The 15,053-nt window shown below is 36.5% G+C and overlaps 1 protein-coding gene across 1 annotated transcript in view; it reads left to right on the top strand.

The window, feature by feature from the left end:
* AUH (AU RNA binding methylglutaconyl-CoA hydratase) overlaps nucleotides 1–15,053 on the top strand; it is a 132,446-nt gene that overhangs the window by 40,517 nt on the left and 76,876 nt on the right. The window contains exon 5 of the mRNA XM_040090985.1: nucleotides 5,588–5,674. Coding sequence (XP_039946919.1) covers nucleotides 5,588–5,674 — 87 coding nt within the window. The remainder of the gene's footprint in view (nucleotides 1–5,587; nucleotides 5,675–15,053) is intronic.

Here is a 15,053-nt window from a genome sequence, read left to right as displayed (position 1 = left end):
ATTTCAGTCGTGACTAACATTGTTTTGTGCTGTGATTTGTCAAGTATGTAGCTTTACATGCAGAAAAATGTTAGTTGAAACCAAAGTAAAAATCATTAATCTACATGGATCAAATTTAAATTATGGGGGTTTTTTGGTGTTTTTAAAAGGATTTTAAGGATATAAATTGGAAGTATATATCAACAGAATAATACTCATGACTTACTACTGTGTTAACAAAGTTCTACTTGTGTTAGACTTGACATTGTCTTTAAATATGTGCATTTATTTCATAAGGTATTGTGGCTTTAAATTGGGAGCTAAGTTGTCCTAAATAGATTTCAGGGCATAAAAGCTTTTCTGAAGTTCTTTGAAATTTGGAGAAAAAGAAATGTGTATGAATATTTCTGGTTTTGAATATAAGTTGACTCTAGTGTTGTCCTGACATATATATGTATAGCTTCCTCTTGGGGTATTCTTAACCTTGTAGAAGTTTATTGGTGTTGTGCTAATGATTTCTTGGATTTGTTGGAATGACTTCTCTAGAAGTTGCACACATCTGCTTTTAAGTAAAGATATTTCCATGTACCTTAATGGATTTTTTTTTAGTGGTTGTAAGTTAATCTATAATGTATGTCAAAGTTGGCCTTTTGCCCTCAGTATTTTATTGTGTTCAGTATGTGTGGAGAAGGATGAATATTAATTCATAGTCTGCTTAAATGCATTGTGCGGGAATAAGATGTGGGTTCATAGGAATTCTGAGCATTTTAATCAGTGAGGTAGTGTGTGTTTAGTACTTCTAGCTGAAAGCACTGTAAGTTTCCTTCATCAATTGCTTAACCTGTTTGAGTGGATTGGTAGTGCCTTTGTGTTGTGCTGTTTGCAGTGTTCTTAGTTCTTGCTGACAAGATAGAGAAGAATTGGATATGGTATGCAAGACAGTATCTTCTGATACTCCCCAGTGTCACCTCCTTATTGAAATTTTGGTGTGTTGAGAGAACTGGTTGATCTGTGTTTGCTAAGATCAAAGGGCAAGCTCACAATAACACTGTTGCTGTGCTAAGAATTTAATACTTATTCTACCTCAAAATGCCTGTGCATGTGTCACTTCCTTTCCTCTTTTCAGACAAAAGACAATTCAAGCACCTTTAGGCACTTGATAGAATAACTTCACTGTTTAATTTTGGTGTGCCAGCTTTCTAGAAGACCTACTTTTTAATACAAAGTATTTATTGAATAAAGTTAAAATTTTGAGTATCATATATAAACCATTACATTTTATCCCTTTTTCATTTAGAGATTTTTGGGGTGTGTTTTGTAACTTGCATAGAACAGAACCCACGCAGAACAATCTATACAAGAAGATTTCTAGGCATTTATATTATTTGGAAAGTGAGGCTTATGGTTGGAATGTATTTTACAAACACAACACATAACTTTTCAACAGTATATAAATTCTGATTAGCAAGTTTGTAAAAATATCCAAATAAGGCAGGAGGCATGGGGTCAGAGTAATCACTGTAAAAGTTGGTTTCCTTTGGTGTGTTCTCTGAGTTAAAAGCCATCCTTGTCATACTTAGATGTAGGTGGAAAACTTCTGCTGAATAACAGCAATATCCCTGTCTTGCTGGGCTGCCCTCGGCTTTCTCAAATAAACATTTTCTCTGCCGTTGTTGTGAAGTGGAAGTCAGGACATGCTGCAATAAATCTCTCAAGTGACAGTGTATTACAGCCAACCATTGAATAGCCAAATATTTGAAGCCATGCAAAAAAGAGTTATTACAACAGGGTTTTCATGTTCAGGGGAAGTAAGATAGAAAAGGCAAACAAACTAACCTTCCTATTTTCTTCCAATATCGGAGGAGGGAAATGAGAAAGTGATGGATGAAAATCAAACAGAGATTTGCTTTTGGACTGACCAACCGCAATACAAGTGTAGGTAGTATTTAAGACGGCATGTATCTTCTTTACATCGTTTCAAGAATTGATCTGGAAAGACCAGATCACAGCTGACCACTAAAAGACTGTTGTTTATACTGGTATTTTTCAAACATATTTTTTCATTGGAAGATGTCAGGAAAGTTCACTCCTACCAGTTTGCTGTGTAAATTTTGAAGTGATACTTCTGTGAATTAAGTTGATTCAAGAAGAGTTTATTCACAAGTGGAGAATACCTGACCGAATACTAATATAGCTGTAGGAGGAAGTGGTTGATGGTACTGTCAATCTAGTCTTTCACTGTGGCACTTCTCTTGTGTTCTGCAGTAGCAGCTACTAATCTGAAAATGGCATTTCACAGTCTTTAAAATGTAAAACACTGGGAGCAGGGAGGTGAGAATTGGGGAGCATAACTCCTAAAATCACAGCTTCTGTTACTGTTCTGAGTGGATGAAAATCAATTAGTGGGACAAAGAATCGAGGCGCCAGGAAGCTTAATATGGAGAAAACAATGATTCGTGCTCCAGTACAAACTGAATGGATGTGGGGACATAATTACAGTGTACCATCAAAACTACAGCAGTTCATTTGCGTCTGCTCCCTGGTAGCTTGGGTTTGCCCTTGTCCTTCTCCGGTAGGATGTCTTAGAGAGTTCTGTGTCCAGTGTGGTCAGAAGGAATGGACCCACAGGAGAGCCCCTGGAGTCTCTTGAGGGTGGATGTGGGGGAGCAGATAGGTCAGACTGTCCACAGATTTTAGCTGTGGCCCATAGAAAAATATTCATAGAGTTTTGTTGTGTCAGACGTTTTGTGGTTTGAAAACCTTAGCTACTTTGTTGCTCTCAGCAGTTAAGCAAATACTATTTTCAGTTACTTTGAAGTGGAAAACCTGGGGTGATAGGACAGGTCTTTGGTTTTAGTAGCTGAGAGAGCAGAACTCTCTGGTTCAACCTGCGTTCTCCTTCATGGCTAGCTTCAGAATGTGACCTTTTCTACTTCTGACTTAAGAACAGATTTTGAAGAAATACATGAACAGTGCTTTGCTGTGTGGATCAGAATTCATCAATAACTCTTTGTGCAGTAGTTGAATGTTGTAACAGGAGCAAAAGTGTTAAGTTGGTGGCAGTTCCATCTCCTGTGACCCAGAGGATGCCAAGACATATGTTCTTTTGGAGTGCAGTGAATGGCTTCTGACTAAAATTCTTCCCTCTGAGAAAGCTTCAGTTACTATTATTATTCTTTGGAGAGCTAAAATAGGAAAAGGGCTACCAAAAGGGCTCTTTCCATTTCCTTGACATTTATGAGGGAGAAACACTTAAAAAAAGGAAATGTTAGTTTACAGAAGTTGGTTAAAGCACTATGGTTAGCTATGTACTTGAAATTTCTTTACAGTAGTCAATATCATTAATTTTAAATTAGAAGCTGTATTTTAATCCATTCCTAAACAAGTTTTTTGTTAAATATTTAATCAATTTATGTAAATGTCTTCAAGGAAATGTATGTTCTAACTGAAGGAAGAAGACTGCGTGTATTTTTTATTTTAGAAGAATTGAGGTTTCTTTTGGTTGAGTCCATTTTTCTGTGAATATATTCTAGTATGAATAAATCAAACCCTAAAAATTTCTTTAATCTTATATTGACAGAAGATTTTCTTCACAGTACTGCTAAGTGCTTTCTTTATAATGCTTTTCAAGAGGATGCCCAGTGAGCAGGATTTCAGTGTGTGGAAGTTTTGAGTCAGATTGCACAGCCAAAGAGGTTTTTGTTCATTAAGCATACAGTTTCTTACATAGGCAGTGATTTGAACAGAGCTGAAGAAGCTAGATCCAGACTTTAACTGATACCAAGTATATGATATTTTTTTCATTTGCATGCTTACGGATGTGACTTCTAAAGCAAGTTACCACTGAGCTTCTTGAACATGACATTTCAAAAGCTCCTTTTAGCTCCAGAACTCTATACATAAATAGATTTGTGAAAGTTGCTTGCAGTTTTATATGGTGTGGCATTCTGTGTAGAGTTATGGATGCATTTTTTTTTTTGCTTTTTGAGTTCCTGGCAAGATTTCTTTATGCACTGGTTGTGAATTACTAAGGTAGCAGTTGCAATTTTTCTGCAGTGCAGGCTTAACTGTAGTCATTCCTGTTCTGTGCTGTTTGGTCAACTGGCCTGTCCTACTGTCTCAGTTGGGGCACATTCTAGGAGGTTGTTTGGAAGTTTTTGGCAAAGTGCCTGATGCTATAAATTAGGCTTAACATCACTTAGCAGGAAATATGCAAATGCAAATGCAGTCAGGACCGATGCTTCATTGTTTTTATATTGACATAGAAAGAAGGAGAGCAGAAGTCATAGTAAAATGAGGAGCTTTGCTATTGTAGAAGTAGAAGGAAAGATGTAGAGCTGCATTATTAGGCATGGCACTTTAAAGCAACAAGCAGATATCCATGAGAAAACATCAGATTGAGGTACTGATTTTCACAGAGCTAGCCTAGTTTAGCATTACAACTAATGCTGTCAACAAAAGTATGTCTAAGACTATGTTTGATGAAGAGGGTCATGATGGCCCACCATGAGTTAAGTCCAGAAAGTTAAAAGCTGAAATGAAACCCATGACTGCATAATTTAAAATTCTGAGCTACAGTCTTCACTTAATCTGGGTTCAGTGCATTTTCCTGAGTGGATAGTATTCTCAGGGTAGAGAAGCATAAAGCACTTTCCCCTCCCCGCCCCATTTTTCACTTATTGTCTTGTTTAGCCTTTTCAGGAATGCAAAGAGACTAGCTCAATAGGTTAAATTTTACCACATGGAACAAACACACACTAAGTTGCCTTGTGACGGTTTCACTTCTCCAGAGAATAAATGTGTCTATGCAAGTTTTGCCTTTTAATGTATTTTTCATCTATAGGAAGGATAGGCTTCTATATTTGGCTATTTTTTTTTTTTTTTACACACTTATGAGTGAAAATATCAGCTTTTCCTATATGAGAGTTTTAAAAACACATTTGTGCCCATATCTAGCTATAGTGTGCTTATTAAACAAACTATTTTTTATACAGTCATGAAGAAATAGGTAAGAATTTTCAAGATGTGGCTTTTTTTTGGCAAACAAAAATTATGGTATGTAACTTATTCCAAAATAAATTTAGGTAAATGAGTGGAAAGTGCTTTGAAAAATTTGTCCACTGTAGCACCTTTATTTAGATATATATGTAGTCTGTTAATGTAAAACTATGCAACATATGTTGTGTATGATCTACTAGTAAGAGAATAACAAGAGTACAGTATGAAAAACTGTTTATCAGACTTTGTGACACAGCTGGGAAAATAAAATAGTATGACAGATGAACTATAAGCATAAATGCTACTGTTCATAAACTATTTTAAGAAGAGAAAAAGAAATGGCACTGTGAAGAATATACTTAGTGAAAATCTGATTATGGATAATTTCTTTCTGGTTCATTTGTTTTGGGCTTTTTGGTTGTTTTTTTCTTTCCTTGATAAATAGTTCATGTATTCCTTGAAATCTGTGGAAAATTTATATGAATGTTTTTAACTCCTTGCTTAGAAATAGGCTTAATTTTTTTATAAATGAAGAAATATTTTGCTTTTGAAAATGTATCTAAATTACTGTTTACAGTTTGCTGACATATATATGAAATGTCACTTACAGGTGCTGACCTCAAGGAAAGGGCAAAAATGCACTCAAGTGAAGTTAGTTCTTTTGTCTCCAGAGCAAGAGCAACTATTAATGAATTGGGTAAGTAACCTCTCCTTTGAAAAATGCTATTGTAGTTTTAAACTGAGAATGTTAGATCAGAGGAATGACATAAACATGCATAGTTAATTCTTGATAAGTAGCAGAGTATCCCTAATTGTGTAGTATCACGTCACAGACCTTGAATTTGAAAGAACCCATAAGGATTATTGAGTATATTGATAAATGAAACATGGTGCATTTATTCTTTTAAAATGCTCCAAGTTGAGTTGGACTTTTTAAAAGAATGCTAGGAAGTTAAATCTCAGCTGAAGTAGAGATGATTTGCCCTGCTGTTTTCATAAAGGATGGATTGTTCAGTGACATCAAAGTGCTTTAGAATTCAGTTTTTACTATTGCATTTCTGTAGTTTGTATAATTAGTACAGTCTAATACATTTTAGCAACATGTTAAACATCAGCTTCTAATAGAAATTTAGCTACTAAGGTATTTTAAAATTTTGTTTAACATATTTTAGTGTAGTAAAACCTGTTAATAGTTTTGAATTTTAACCAACTTGTACCAGTTTTTAAGGATAGTAATAGCTCTGTACATTTTACTTTAGGAATTCACCATCAAGTAATTATATTCCTGCATCTCTGCTGATCAGTTTAAATATAATTACTTTTCAACAGGTTATTGTCGATACAATCTGTTGAAAAGAGAAGTGTAGTGTTCCAAGTTTTAAGGAATTAATTTTCTGCTTCTATATAAAACATATTCTGTCACTTGTAATTTGGCACGCAACTCTGACTGATAAATAATTATTTGATAAATTTATTTAGATGCATTTCCTTAAGGACACTATGTCACATTTTGGTTTGGCAGAATGTTATGAATGTATAGCAGGGGTTTTTTTTAGATACATGACAACCTGCTGAAGAATGAAACTTTAGGTAATTCATGGAGGTTCTTATGTCCTGAAATGACTGTCATATCTTTGAAGTGAAGCAGACACTCAAGGCTGTTTAAATAAGTGAAATCTGTAAAATACCTAGAAGAGAATAGATCACTAATTTCCTGCAGCTAATACTGTATGTCATGCTAGTACTTGTCCTTTTATTGGAATGCCCAAGCAAGTGGCAACAAGTTGTTCCATTAATTTACTTTATTGGGAGGCTTTCTTACCATTAAGTAATAATTTTTCAGCCTTCCTTAGCTTGAAGTTACTGGAAATACTAGCTGCTATTAATATTTAAATATGAGCAACGGGTTTCAAGATTTTCCTATGATTAGTAAATAGTTTTATTTAATCAATTATTTTAAAATTTTTAAGTGAGAAAATTTCTAAAGTCTGAAGGAATATTTGGATTTGGCTTTCTTCACAAAATGACTGGAAAATGTTCAGTTAGTTGATGCTTTGTTTTGCCTCAGGATTGAAAAAACTTTGAGAAAAATGTTTGATTGCTTTCATCTTCATTAAAGTTTCTATGAGAGTATTTAACTACTGAATATGTGAGCAAATTTTCAGTGTTAACTAAAAGGCTTACAGTGAATTACTTGCCTCAGTCAGTTTCACTAGACCATTCTCAGAGCCCCATCCAGCATGGCCTTGAATGCTTCCAGGAATGGGGCATCCGTGGCTTCTCTGGGAAACCTGTTCCAGTGCCTCACCATCCTCACAGTAAAGAATTTCTTCCTAAAACCTACTCTCTTCCAGTTTGATTCCATTCATCTTGTCCTGTTGCTACAGACTCTTGCAAAATGTCCCTCTCCATCTCTCTTCTAGACTCCCTTAACATACTGGAAGGCTGCAGTTATGTCACTCCATGGCTTTCTCTTTTCCAGGCTGGACAATCCAAATTCTGTCAGCCTTTTGCCATAGGAGAGGTGCTCCATCCCTTTGATCAACTTGATGTTATAAACAACTCAAAACCTTTGTGGGAATGAGTAAATAAAATTTAATTAGAGCCCATTAAAATGACAAAACAAAGCAGGGAACAGCGCTGGAAGTGTGATGGGACTCCTTCTGCCCACCAGAGGCTCTGCTCACAAGCTGGCATCTCTGCCTTTTATGCCCTGAGATTGCATTAGCCTCATTAATATTCATGAGCAGTCCTTATATGTCTTTCTGGCACCTCCCAAAGTCTGTAGCTTTGCCCATATACTTGGCTTCTCCCAAGGCCTGTCAGTCACTCCTTCCATGCCTTTCATTGGTGGAGCCCTTATCATATCCTGATTGGGGGTGCCATGTTACCCTGCCAGGCCTCCCACCAGGTGCCCCCCACTCCCTGCTGCCTCTCACGTAGGGCAAGTGTACGCCCTCTCCCCACATGGTTTTACAGCCCTGTCAGCCAGAGCTGCCAGGCAGTAACCATGAAAGGGGAGGGGAGTACTGAAGGGAGAACGGAAAAGGGTTCAAAATTATACTGGAACCACAAACGTACATGTCAAAAGAACTGTAAACCCTGACAGAACTTCTCCCCACCATACTCAACAGTTCCTCATTTGCATGAGCCAGTCACCACCCCTTATTCATAACATTGGTGTCCCTCCTCTGGGCTCACTGCAGGGTACATTCACATAAGCAGGTCAATGCCCATCCTGTGATGAGGACCCTGGAGCTGAATGCATTACCCTAGGTGGGGTTCACATTATGCTGCTCTCTACATCAGGAAGTGGTAGACAGTATTTAAAAAAAAAAAAAAAATAAAAATAGGAGGTTAGATTAGTTGGGTGCGTAAGATGTCCCATTGTGCAATGCCCTGATGAATAGAAGTGAATATTAATTTTACAGCAAGTCAGAGGTTCTTAGGTTTTTTGGGGTGTTTTTTTTTTTTTTTGTTTTTTTTTTTTTTTTTTTTTTTTTTTTCTGGGTTTTTTTTTTTTTTTCCCTGAAGAAGTGATCTGTGCTTACAAAATGTAATTTATGTAGAAGTATAGAGACATTGTATTTGCATTCGGTCACTACAATTAATCTCTAAATTGAAAATAATAATGGTATTTTTCTTAACCAACAACAACTAGAAAGCTGTGAGATAGTTAAGAGGGGAAACAATTTTCAAATTAGTATTTACCACTGCAGAATGTTATACAGCTAGGAAACAGTATTTCCAATCTCCTATTTTGTTCTTTTTTCTGAGTTTAATGCTATAATCTCATTTAAAATATATTCTACTTCTTGCTTTTCAGAACTAGGTCATGTTTTGATAGTTGCATTTGTATTCAGATGTGTGACCTAGTAAGGACTTATGTCTTTTTAGCTACGCCTTAAGAAAGAAGACCATTTAGTTACCTTTTTAGATGAAATACAGTAAAGGTTAATTACGTCTTGAACAACTAGATGAACTTAGCTTTTCAGAATTGACGTCCTTTGGCTTTCTTTAGTTTCTGTCAATGTCATTAAATTTAAAATCCTTACACTGGTTGTTTTGTAATAAGCTGTACTATCATTTTGGAATGCAGCTGCAGAATGGAATTTTCTGGAAATTAAAAGCATTCTGCCCTTATTTATACGGGAATTATTTATAACTTCTTGCTAAATTTGGGTGAAGAAGTAAGAGTGCAGTAAATATGACTTTGTTTATAAATAAATGCTTAAAAAGAGAGCTGAAAAAATCCAATGGAGACATTTGTTACAGCACTTAGAGCTTTAAGTTGGGGAGGGGGAGATGAAAACAGCCTCTGTTTTTAGCAGTAGTTGCTTTTGCTAAAATTATACCAGAATCGTGGAGGTTTGTTTGGGGTTTGGGTTTGTGTGTGTGTGTGTCTGGGGTTTTTGTACTTTTTCCTTTGGGTTTAAACTATAAGACTACTTGTCCATTACTATATTCTTCCTTGAAACACTGAATTACTGATGTAAGGCTGTCTTTACCCTCAAGAAACTGTGAGAGAAAAGCTTTAATAGATCTCTTGTAACTATGCACAAAAAGACAGCACGACAGGCCTGACTAAATTAAGTCAAATGACAATGATTTCCAAAACCTTGTTTTTGAGGACTTGTGGGGTGGGGGGTGTGAAAATTCCATCATTGTGTGTCAGATTTTCAATATATATTTTATAGTATGCCTCCTATTAAATCCGTGTTGTTCTTTATACTGGCTGTGGGGTCAGGGCTGTGATGGTGTGTATATGCTACTTTTTGGGATTTCAGTTGCAAAACAGACTGAGGCTATGGATGGAGCTGAACGAAATAACCACACTCCTCAATAAAATCACCATATTTAATAAAAATAAAAGCTGAAGCTGTAGAAAGAATTTCAATTCAGCAAATATGTATAATTACTCAAATGGACATTTGGCCCCAACTTCTATTATGTGAGGAATACCACTGATTAGCAAAGCTTTTCCAAATAATGTAAGCATAAGTGCCCAGATCACATAAACAAGGAACAAAAATTGGAGACTGACTTTCTTGGTTCCTTCTTAAAATTAATGTGTAATCAGGCTTGTTTTTGTTTCACACTTGGAGACAAAGCACCTTACTCATGGCCTGATGGAACCTAGATCTGAAGTAAGTTAAGAATGATTTTTTAAATAAAATACTAAGGGTGCTTGTTTTCTGTTGGTCTTGTTGCATTATAACAAATCTTACAGGTCTTTGTTGAAAACATTTGATTAGTTTTGATGCATAAGCTGTGATACAACTTCAATAGGTGGTGATATTTAGTTTATACATAGTTTCTATCAAATATGGTTAATTTTAACGTACTCCACTTGAATGAGATCATCTAGAATGAAAGCACCTTGTGGTCAGTTCTTGCATTCATGTTTTTCATTGTGTGCTTTTTTCTTTATTCAGAGCAGATACAGTTCTATATTTACAGACTTTTTTTTTTCCTTCTTTAGTATTTTTTTCTGTCCTTCTGGAATTCAGTCATTACCAAACTTTTAATTTAGCTAAAAGAGTGCACTTGTTCATCCATCAGACAAACATATTTTCAAAAAAGTTCCTTGTTTGACTAGTGAAGATCATGCATACATACATTTTTTGTGCCATGTTATATGCTGTGGTTTGATTTTGGATGCAAGCTGTCAAAAAGTGATTTCAGAGGTCCCAAGAATGGTATCAAGATAATTAAAAAATTCACTTGATTACTGTTCTGTGTCTTGGTTTTGAAAGACAGTTGTCTGCCAAGGAAAGCTAGAGCCTCCCTTGGAATGGAGAATGTAAACCCCCTTCTCTCCAAATTATTATAATTTTGCAATTAGGGGCTTTCAGGCAAAGATATAGGAATAGGAGTAACAGTTCTTTACTAGGAATACTTAAAAAAAAGAAAATACAAATGTAGTACTACAAAAAGACAAGCAAGGTAGCAAACAAAAATCCTGGAAAAACCCTGACAGAGTCAGGGATATGACCTGGCACCCTGTTGGTGGAAGCAGTCCAGATAAATCCTCTTGGAGTAACAGATGTGGTTCTGTGGAGCATAGACGGTCCTGTAGAAAGTCCAGTGGTGAGGAGATGAGTCCGATCTTCCTCCAGGAATCCAGTGGAAAAACTGGATCCCTTGTGTCCTTCAGTCCCAGTTTTTATCAAGCAAGGAACAGTTGGCTCCTCCCCCACTGTGTGGAGCACTTCACAATGGGATGATGGAATGTGTCATGTCACTCGTGGGCCCTAATGGCCCATTATCAGAAGATGTCCCCCTAGAGGATGGAGGGGTGGTGAAAGAGATAAGAAACACTGCCCCACCTGGTTTTAATCGCTGGGCCATTATCAGAAGGCATCTGCCCCCCTCCCCCCTGGAAGGGCGAGAGAAGGATAAAACATCTCCCAAAAACCAGCTTTCAACAGATGAAATAGAATACACATTTTTAGGTTATATAACCCAAGACATTCTGCTAACTGCTACCCCACCTTCCCATTGTGTAGGCTTAAAAATAAGCAAGAATTATCATTGATGAGGTCAGTGCCATGCCTTGTTTTACTGTTTGATCTATGGGGCTTCTGTGGAGCTATGGTTAGCATTTTAAACCGTTGTTAGCTAGTGAACACTCGAGATTTACCAAATTTACCAAGTCCAGCTGTGTTTACAGGAAATAGAACTGGCCATCAAAGATGGAGTACTCTGTTTTGGAAATCCTTTGATAAGAACTGTGGATTTCTCTCTTAGAGGAGAGACACAGGCTATGAGCTGCATTTACTGGGAAGCTGGAATGATATTTCAAATAGTTATCAAATTTGTAAAAGGACAAATTACAGCTAGCAGAGTCATGCTTAACATCCGGCCTCATGCATCATGGTCATCATCAGTGTTGCTGACACTGTGAGATGTAGACTTTAGAATAGTATTTTGCTTGCTGTGTTATGATATTGCCTGTTTGATTAAGTGTACAGCATAACTAATATAGTCCCTGAGTGCCAGCATTCTGAGTGTTGCTAGGTTCTTGATTGTTTTCCAATGGTAGTTTTATTTATTCTCTTGATATTGAACTAATTTAATATAGCCTTTGACTAAGTGTGTCTGATCCTGGTACTGCTGTACAGCCATGACAAAAATCAACACAACCACAGCAGTGTAGTTTTTCTTCTGGTAGTAATTCCTATTGTTCTGGAGGACAAGAGGCTATGCTCTGGACATGGCTCTTTTTAAGTTTCCTTCCACAAAGGTAACTGTACCAAAAATAGGATGCTACTTGCTCAAATGGTTTATTGAGATCAGCATAGCCAGTTTGCGCTGTGTTGAAACAGGCCTCCTGCGTCATTGAAAACCGATATAGTCACGGACAAAGACCCTCTAACTAATTAAAGTTAGAAAGTGGTATGTTTATTCACCGGCGGGCGGCACGGGAGTCATCTCCAAAAGGCGTGGCCGCCCCGAACAAGGCTCTTTGCTCTCTATTTATTTTTCCAAGATCTTTCATACAATACATATGCATAACCCCAGCACATCCCATCCCCGCTCTCTATTAAAATGAGGCTATTGGTCCTTCACGCGTGCGCAGTTCTTCTCTTGAATTGCGTCGGTGGTCTCGAATTGGGTCAGTGGTATCAAAGGATGAAGTCAGGAGAGTCTTCATCAGGTCTCTGTGACCCTCTGGCACGATCCAAGGTCCCTTGCTTTGTGATTGATTGATACCAAGTCCAGGTGCTGGCCATTGTTCTTACTGGTTTCAATCTGTTCTTATGACGGTGCACTCCACTTTTTCTATAAACAAGCTCATAATATAACAGTTAGCTCTAGCTTGGGCATCTAATAATCATTAACCTACCATTTACTATTCTAACTTACATCTTGATCAATATAAATTGCTTCTAACCCTTAGCTAAAATCTTAACTCTTTAATGTCATGTTTCACTCCAGTACCACTTGCTCTCCAGAGCTTCCATTCCTTCTCCAGGGAGCCACACTGTGCATGTTGGATGCATTGGTAACGCTATTCTTTCCTCACCCTGTTCAGGTTTGAAATTGCATGTTGCAGTTGTTGAATGAGAAAGAATAGTTTGTTAACTCTTTCCTTTGCCTGTCTTGGTCTCTGGCTCTGTTCCTTGAACAAGTTGGTATTCAAAGGGTAGCCACTCCTTACATGGTACTGAAAGCATAACGTTGCTTTTCTGTTGAAGGAATCCGGATCTCTCTGATTGGGCCAAGCACAAGGCTTTGACTTCATGATTATCAAGTTTTGTAATGAATACACCTTGTGCCTAGGTAGGCACTGTCTTGATGATATTGCTAAGCTAGCTTGTAAAAAACCCAAAAACCAAAACACAGGCTTACTGTGAAATGTTAAGGAAGTGTTTCTTCTGTAGTGTTCTGTGAATTAACTGGCTTGAAACTATTATGTGGTAAATTATACTAATTTAGAAATAAAATATTTTAGCACTAGACTGGAGAATGTATTGTGTCAAACGAGTGCTAGTAATAATAGAATATGTGTTATCTTCATATTGTAAGTCAGACAATTAGAAAATAAAAAAATGAAAACTATATCTAATTTGATTCTCCTAACAACCAGAGATTGTATTAGAGACTATAGTTGTTTGTGTATATTATATAGACTATAGTTTGAGTTTTATTTTTTGTGCTCTTTAAGAGAGAAAAGAAAACTTGTGTAAAAGTAGAATGTAAAAATGTAACTGAATTCCTTTAACTCCTTTGTGTTTTGTAAATTCACTGCTTGATTATGTTCTATGCTGTTTCTGTGTGAGTAGTAAGTTCTTAAATGTACTCAGTAAGAGTAAAAAATACAAGAAATTATTTTCATTTTTCTTTTATCATTTTTCTTTTATCCAAAGCTTTAATTCATTTGCATAGAAAGTGGAATCTGTCATCTAGGTTTTACTTCATTATTGTCTTACTGAGGGCAGAGTGAGACTGCAAGATGAAACATTAGTAAATATGAAGAAACTGAAGAATCTGTTTATCAGACTGAGAGATGATTGAAATATCCAAATGATTTTCTATAATACAAGAAAATTGTGGAAGAGTTGTATACAGAAAACAGTAGCTGAAGAGTTTGATTAAACCACCTCTTTCTTTCTCGTTGGTTTGCCAGTTTCTGTTTCTATTATCAACAATGTAGAACTCACTGTCTCTCTGTGCTGGCTTGAAGGCAAAACCAGCGAGAGACTCTAAGTCAGAAAAAACAATTTAATAGGAGAGGAAAAAAAGTAAAATAAAATAAAACACATGCAATGGTACAAAAGATCACTGACAGAGTCAGAATACAACCTGAAACTGTGGTGGTAGCAGTCCAGATGAAGTGGTCTTGTTGAAGCAGTGTTCAAGCAGAAAGGTCTGGTAGCTCTTGTCCTCTGGGAATCCAGTGGGTAAGGCTGCCTGTGCTGTCCCAAATCCCAGATTATATCCAGGTGGGAATGCTTGGCTCCTCCCCCTGGGCGGAGCATCTTACAATGGACTGATATCATTTTATCAGTTTTGTAATGGGTCCTTGATTGCCTATTAAACAGAGATAGCTCCTGGGGAGAGTTATCTATGAGTCATGCAGGACGGCATTGATGGGCCATTAACAGAAGATAGTCTGGAGGGAGGGGGCACGGGAAACAGTGGTGCACGGGAAACAGTGGTGCACAACTTAGTTTCAACATTTCATGTAGATGGTGATAGAATACATACTTTGGTCACATTTTACATTGTAACCTAGGACACTCTCTTACTTGTCCATAATAAAGTACCAAAAAGAAAATTTTAAAATAAAAATCGAACATTCCTCTATTAAAGTTGGAACTTTTTTCAATTAAAAAATATATTGTTTCTCTGTCATATATTAGTGAATGATTAATGGAAGAAATTGGAAAATTAATAGGATTGAGTGAGGTGCTTTAGCCTTTGTAAAAATAAATGGAAGAAAAACTTTATTCATACCTTTAGCTTAATAATCAGCGGTAATGTGCAATAACCATTTTCATTAAAAATCAAGATTTCTTTACAAATACTAAAAATATAATTTTTTTTATGCAGCTCTTGACTGTTATTGT

This window comes from Hirundo rustica, chromosome Z, assembly GCF_015227805.2.
Source record: "Hirundo rustica isolate bHirRus1 chromosome Z, bHirRus1.pri.v3, whole genome shotgun sequence".
Classification (NCBI taxonomy): Eukaryota; Metazoa; Chordata; class Aves; order Passeriformes; family Hirundinidae; genus Hirundo; species Hirundo rustica.
Note: the sequence above shows the minus strand (reverse complement) of the source record. Positions and strands in the feature narration are given on the sequence as shown.